The sequence below is a fragment of the Cibotium barometz genome, chromosome 26 (genome assembly GCF_041138505.1).
Source record: "Cibotium barometz isolate CiBa-2024 chromosome 26, ASM4113850v1, whole genome shotgun sequence".
NCBI lineage: Eukaryota > Viridiplantae > Streptophyta > Polypodiopsida > Cyatheales > Cibotiaceae > Cibotium > Cibotium barometz.
Window position 1 is genome coordinate 55288347 of NC_141071.1, and position 7468 is coordinate 55295814.

Genomic DNA, 7468 nt, shown 5'->3' on the forward strand with positions numbered 1-7468 from the left:
ACAGTCAGATTGACAGCTACAACTATGTTGGAAGCCATAAGAATACACAGACCGATTGTACACTTAAATCGAGCTTCTTTAGGTGATTACGTAAGGACAAAGATACAAATGCAATGACTTCCAAACATAAACAGCTAGTTTAATTAAACAATCAGCAGCCTGCCAAAGAATAGACGACACAATACTGAACATAAAACACAAAAACTAATATAACCTTGGGAAAGACAAGGAGCAATCATGGTATGGTCTCTGCTAATTGGTCTCCTTTATTAAAGGTGATAACTACAGCCTGTGACAGCATCTGACTGCTGTTTTCAGAATATCCTAGCGTTTTATCAGTCTTCCAAAAATGTGTAACAAAATCAGGACTAATGACTTCCTGCACTCTTCCACATAGGTAGAAAACAAAGGCAGTAACAGGAATCTCATACTTAGGCGTAAACTCAAGGCTTGTGAAGCTGTTACCCAACTTCATGCATTCAAAAGCATATAATCATTGTTACTTTAAAACTTAACGCAATGCAGGGCACGCACCCTGAAATTCTGATCAGTAAGTTTAAAAAATGGCAAAAATGGCCAAATTTGAAGCTGCTAAATAAGCTTTACTTCTTTGCAACCCCTCCCGTAGTTGGCCTGCAAGATGAAGATAGAAAGTCCATAAGCTTAAAATGTGCATACAATAAGCATAATAGACCTCCCCTATATTCAAAAAAGACCTTAAAGTAAAAAGAGCCATAAGCATAATAGACCTCCGCTACATCCAAAAAAGATCTCAGAAAAGATAGCATATGTGAAGCCAACGTCTATCAACAAGCAGAAAATGGCAGATTTACAACAAGCTCATCTGCATGGTTGGAGAGACTTACAATCCCACAAAGACCTTGAAGGCATCATATATTCCCCACTGTGCTCCAGTTAAAGTACCGATCATCACAATTCGGAGAGGTAGACCACGTGTAAGTAACCCCATAACTCCAAATTTCTTGACAGCCTTCACAAAGATTAATTCAACAAAAAGACCAGTTAGAGGTCTTAAAAATATTAAGAGCTAGTAGTAAACTCAAAATTGTGGTTGAAATGTATTTTTTGGTGCTGGCAGGGACCAGAGAGAGGGCAAGGGCGGGGATTGGGAGATTCAAAGCAATACTGCCTGCCCCCTTTCATCAAGAAACTCAAAATCAAGACAGTACTATAAAGTTCAATTAAACTTGTGAGGACCCTTACATCACCAACGGTAGCACCCTTTGAATTGTTTAGAAAAGACACCAGGTTGTCAGCAGGATGAGAAACAATGGCACAAAAGACTCCTGCAATGTAGCCCCCAGCAAAACTAACTCCAAGTTGAGTAGGCTTTGAGCACTCATTCTTGGGAATTGGAACCACGTGCTGATAAAGCAGTTCCACAGTCTTCTCAAAGCATGCAAACTTCATCATTGTGTCTGCAGAAAACAAGATATTAGAACAATCCTGTTTGAACAAAGAAATCCAAGATATCAGTAGCCGTGCATAGCACACTTACAAGGAATCTGGCGACCCCAAAGGGGTACTAGGCCCTTGTACAACCTGCCACAAATGCAAAAAATAGACTCATGAACGCAGCACACCAAAATATAGACCACTTAAGGACCAAAAAAAGGGAAACAACATGGAATCAACAGTCACGACTGAGACAACGTACCCTCCATAACCCTCAGATGCAACAAACTTGGGAAATCCATCAGATAAGCCTCTTGCAAAACCCGGCTGGGTCTGTACTCGGACTTTGACGGCCTCAAAAGGACACAGCGCAATATCTGCAATGAATTCAGCTGAAGCTGACCCTGCCAGATAGATGAGGGTTTTATATTTCTCAGCATTTTCAGGGCCAGCCAGATCAGTATAGTACTTCTTGAAGTACTCATAGAATCCAAACTTGCAGGCACCCTGTGCACTGTAACCTAAGAGAGTTGGTACCCAGCCCCTGAAAAATCCCTTTGGCCCTTGTTCTTTCAGCAGAGTACCAAATCCGCTGCCAATACTCTTATACTTAGTTGGATCTATCTGTTCACATACAGAAAAAAGGTGAGATAGCTGCAGAACTTAGGATAGCCGCTACCAATGCTCTTATATTAAGGGAGAATGCACTCGTTAGCAGAGAGAAAAATCAGACAAAAGGCCAAACCCCCGCGCCATGAAGGTTTAGATACCTATTTCAATGGTCCTGACAGTTTGTTCTTGAAGTAGAAGTTACTAAGTCAGGCCAAGTGAAGGATCTAAACCTACAAAACTACTACATTCAATGATGTACTAGAACTGACCGTTAATATAATGGCTGCATTCGAGCCCTCGATCCATTGGACGGTTCTAGATTAACAATACTCCAACTTTAAACTCGAAAGCAACGCATAATTAAGTTGCAAGACAAAGAAAAGAAACAACTCGCTTGCAAAACCATGGCGAGGGCTCCTTCCAACCAGACAAAGGCGACGGTAAAGATCTGCTTACCTGCATGTTGCACTTAACAAGATCAAGAGGAGTGACGGCCATGTGCGTGAGACCACAGCTGAGGATGCCACCAACGGTACAGGCGGCATAGAACTCCGGTGAATACATGGCGATCTTGCCAGGCTCGCTCGGGGCCGGAATGGTGAAGGAGGCGCGACGATCCACGATGGCTTCTGGAGCAGAAGCCGGCGGGGCGAGGCGAGGCCTTTCCACCACATCAAGGGAGCGGCCAGCGATGGAGCGGACAAACGAGGAGGCGAGGCCCGGGGCCGTGTAGAGGCTGTTAGGAAGCAAGGGCTGGGGGCGTTGATGGGAGGACGGCGCCATAGCTCAAAGCTTGCAGAGGATCTGGCTATGGATCCGAAGACCTGATTTGTTCAGAAACCCTTAGAAATGGCTTGCGAGAGCAAGCCGCACCGTAAACTGCGTGCAGAAGCGAAACCCTAGCCTGGTTTGCCGAGTAAGGAAGCCTCAACTTAGCAGTGGAGGAAATGAGGACGCCAACAGTCACACTTGCATTGGCGCCGATTCTTGAGGGCGCCCCGGGACCTAATTACGCGTTAGTGCCCGTTTAGGGCCTTAATCACACCGTTAATGACTTTTGGTTTGGACCTGTTCTACTATCTATTTTGTGAAACTAAACAACAGAAGCATAAAGTAGGTTTTTACAAATTACAAGAAGCTGCACACGAATATACTCTGGCCCAAAATTAAAAATTAAAAATTAAAAAATTAACACGAATATATATGATGTGCTCCTTGCAAAAAAAACTTTTTTTTAAATTGTGTATTTAGGAATCCGGAAGTAATATTCCATAAAGACCCCTAAAAACTAAACGATGTTGTTCAAAGTAGCACAATGTAGCACAGTGCCATTTACAATATATGGCCTCATGTGGTAGTCTAGTGGTAGAACAGTTGGGTGCCAGGTTCGATGCTAGTGAGCTACGTGACGGGAGTAGTTTGTGTGAGCCGGTGGAGTAATCCACCTTCCCACCACAATATATGGCCTCATGATAAAGAACTCAATGTGAAATGATTAAGAGCCTTGAGCCAAATAATATATGGCCCCATGATTAAGAACTCAATGTGAAAGGATTAAGAGCCATGAGCTAAATAATATATGGGCCCATGTCTATAATGGGTCTACTTCCTTCCAATCCCTAGCTTTGGGGTTGTTCAATAATTCTAGGAATTTAAAATATGAAGAATAATAGAGAGTTGTTATGATACGCAACAAATTGCTCCTGTTGCCCTTGCATTAGCAATCCAAATTGGAGGGGGAGGAGTGTGGACACACATATAACAAAGAGAGAGAGAGAGAGAGAGAGAGAGAGAGAGAGAGAGAGAGGGAGGGAGGGAGGGAGGGAGTGTAATTATCACACAGGAGTGGAATGTGGCAGGGAGAGAGAGGGGGAGGAACGGGTAAAAAAGGGAAGCCATCTCTATATCTATGTATTCTATTAAGCACAAGAGAGATTCACGCTGCCCATTTCTCAAATTTAAATTTTCTCATCTCATGTCATTTCAATTTTTGAAAGGAGAACTATCCCTTCTTATCTAATGATTTTCTTGAGAGAAAAAACAGGGGTCTCCTCTGGAGCTTCTTGATGAAAACTTCAATGTAGGTACCTCTCTCTTTCTCTCTCTTATTGTAAAGAAAAGATAAAACACATTATATGTACACTTCACCACGCATTAATATTAATTAAAATTTAATGAATTAAAATTATATGTGTATGTGTGTGTTTATTTATTTTATAAATACACATGTATATATATGTATATATAGGTATATGTGTCTAAATATAATAAATCATAATATTATATATAATATACATTTTACGTGTGTGTGTGTGTGTGTGTGAGAGAGAGAGAGAGAGAGAGAGAGTGTGTGTGTGTGTGTGTGCATGCATGTATGTTAGAGAGAGAGAGAGAGAGAGAGAGAGAGTTTCTATGTGGGGGAGCGTATGTGAGAAGAGAGAGGGATGTGTGTGTGTGAGGTTCGGGAAAAGGAGGAGGAGGGTCGAGGAGGTTGGGGTAGAATTTGGAGGTTTGAGGAGCCGTGCGAAGCACGAGTCAGCCCACTAGTTTTCTTAATAGAAGGGATTTTTTTAGCATGAAGAAAAAGCTAAATGATTTAGACAAAGAACTAAGCTAAACGATTGTGGCATTATGAACAATTTTTGGTGCTCAATGGTATATTTTGCTGCACAAAGCTATAGTATTTGCTTCATGAAGGTTCTCCACCCTTCCTTATATAGTTAGACATGTCCTTGTTTTTTGATAGGTCAATACTTCTACTCTTTCTTCCCGAACATATGTACTCTTCCTTTCAAAGGTCGAGATAAGTGTACTCTTCTTATGGATCAATATAGTATTCTTTTTTTTTTGTAAGGATGAAAACAAAATTAAAGAAAAAGGATAAGAAAATATGTACATAATGGCTCAGACATGAGAGTCCCAATGTTCAATCAAACTACACACTTACATAAATATCCTCTCTACAAACAGACACTCCAAAAAGTGAATAGTTTGATTGCCACTAATCTTTAAATCCTGGCATAGGGCTGCATCCTTCTACAAGTTCCACCCAAAAATTAGTTAGCTTCACAAACTAAGTGAGCCATCACCCATGCATCGTCATCTGAGACAAATAGCTTAACAGGTTTAAGAATTGAATACACCTTAATTCTATGGTTTTCCATGCAAAAGAGTTTTACTTTCTTGAGTTAATAAACAGAATTAGGGTAGTGAGAGCTTTAGCTTTCACTCTGTCTAGCCCACCACCACTAATGATTTTCCTTTGAATGATAAATTTATTTCTTTTAGTCCAAATCTCCCACAGCACAAAATATCTAATAGAGTTTACAGTGACTTCATGCTCCTGCAGGATTGGATATTAAAAACCCCAAAAATTAAATGACTCTTCAAAAACAAACTTTTTTTAAAAGACTTTGAAAACATGTTAGAAAGTTTTAACTGTAAGAACATTCAATCATGAGATGTTTAACTGATTCTATAGCTGCTAGGCACCTCTTGCATAGGGGATATGCCATGTTCCTGTCATCGAGTTTTTCTCACCACGAGAAAGAGCCCCCCACTCCATAGAAAAACTTTGAAGTTCGCAAGGCCCTGTTGTTTCCATAATTTCTGAAAAAAATTACTCCATTTGGATTCTGGCCAATTTTCCCCCCATAATTTATTTAGAGAACGACCCACAGGCGCGTAGTCGAGAGAGGACTGGGGTTCGATGCCATCAGATACGCGATGTGGGAATGTGTGTGTGTTCGAATATATATCAATCTCCCTCACAGAGAGTCTCTAATTAGTAGATCAGCACAAACCTTGAAGTGCATGTCATCTTTTCTCTTTGAAAAAAAGCCAAATAAATATTGTTTTTCTTTTAGATGATTGGAATTGAACACCACACAATAAACACACACTACCTACTACTACTATACGTGCCTCACAGTATCATTAGAGGAGACTCGATCCCACGAGCTTAAAGAGGCACTCAAACACTTTCACCATCTGGACTACTGGTTTTTGGCATTGTTTTTCATTTTCAAAAAGTTTTATATTGACACCATCGTATACTAAGCTTAAACATTAAAGCTCTATTTAGATATACGATCCATTACAAGAGGCTGTTCACAACACAGGATTGCTTTTAGACTTGTTTCACATTGTTGCTTCATATAGGGGGATGCAACTGCAGCCAAATGTTTTCCAATTATAATCACACTTTTATGAGCATAAGAAGAGATTCATATGTACATATGTGAGCTTTTTACTCGAAAGTGACATCCTCACAGTTAGTTCAAGGATTAACGTTTTGTGAGTGAGCAAGACATTGATTCTCAAGTCAAAAGCTGAGAATTAAGATAACAAAATCTCACACAACCTCATGAGTACAACATTGCTAGTTGAAACATTTCAGGGCAATGGGTTCCATACAACCAGCTTGGTACATTAATGCAAGAAAGGCTTTCTATCCAACTAGAAGCAAATTAAGAAATGTATCTACTATGTCAATGTTGGACATTGGGTCAAACATTGCTGGCCCAAAAAGAAGCATAAGCACTTCGCTATAACAAAATGGAGGCTAGAGACACCCATAAGTCATCTCGAGCAAGAAATAAACAATTAAGATTCAAATGTCCTTGTATGACCATGTAAAGACATGCTTGTGCTCGTTCATAAACTCAGTCACCTCCTTGAGGAGTTATTAATCCTCCCATACCCATGTGGCTACTTGGTTGGACTAGTTGGGTCCTCTTTAGTTGCCAAGTTAATTTCCTTGGCTTCATCTTGATATGTTCCAAGTAGTAGCTCCTTATTCTTGTGTTGGTTTCAGCCTCTTCTAACATCTTGGATCATAACAAGGTGGTGCACTTATCATGAAGTCTCCCACTTTCTCAGTCTCCCAATTTCTCCTCCTCCCATTGTGGTGGAAATTCCTCTAAGGGAACTAAAGTCAAATATGTCCCCTCCTTTAACTTCTTTCTGAAGTTCTTGAAGCCCTTCATCTTATGTACCTCCCTCTTGTCCTTCTCTTTGCTTAGTTTCTTAATCTTCCCTAGATTCCCTTTTTTGGTTTTCTTGTGTCATCTTTTTGCTTCTCTGTCTCCACTGCATCTACCATATTACTAGACAGATCCTCCAATGCTCCCAACTATCCCAAAAGGGGTTCTCATCACTCAAGTCCAATGGTAGCGCATGATCTTGGCTTACTCCCACATTGAGTTCCACCTCTTGGTTTAACTTATTGGTTGATCCCACCTCTTGGTTTAACTTATTAGTGGAGGGTGCATTGTTGTTGTCAATATCTTATCTCCTCTATTTCCATATCTATCCCTTGTTCCTACCTCAAGTGGATTAACTTGCCTACTACTAAAACCTTTTATGCTATCTGTGCCCTGCCATGGCCTTTTTAGGATGAGAGGATAAGTACCCTTGGTTGGTAAGTCAATGACCACAA

At 40.5% G+C, this 7468-nt stretch overlaps 1 protein-coding gene across 1 annotated transcript; it reads right to left on the reverse strand.

The window, feature by feature from the left end:
• Positions 1-243: 243 nt before the first annotated feature.
• Positions 244-2998, reverse strand: LOC147624115 (mitochondrial phosphate carrier protein 3, mitochondrial-like). Its single transcript, XM_086820778.1, has 6 exons — positions 2485-2998; positions 1679-2040; positions 1520-1563; positions 1225-1439; positions 867-991; positions 244-633 (listed from the first exon to the last, which is right to left on the reverse strand). The coding sequence occupies exons 1-6, from the start codon at positions 2809-2811 to the stop codon at positions 603-605; spliced, it is 1104 nt and encodes a 367-aa protein (XP_086676904.1). The 5' UTR covers positions 2812-2998; the 3' UTR covers positions 244-602.
• Positions 2999-7468: the final 4470 nt, after the last annotated feature.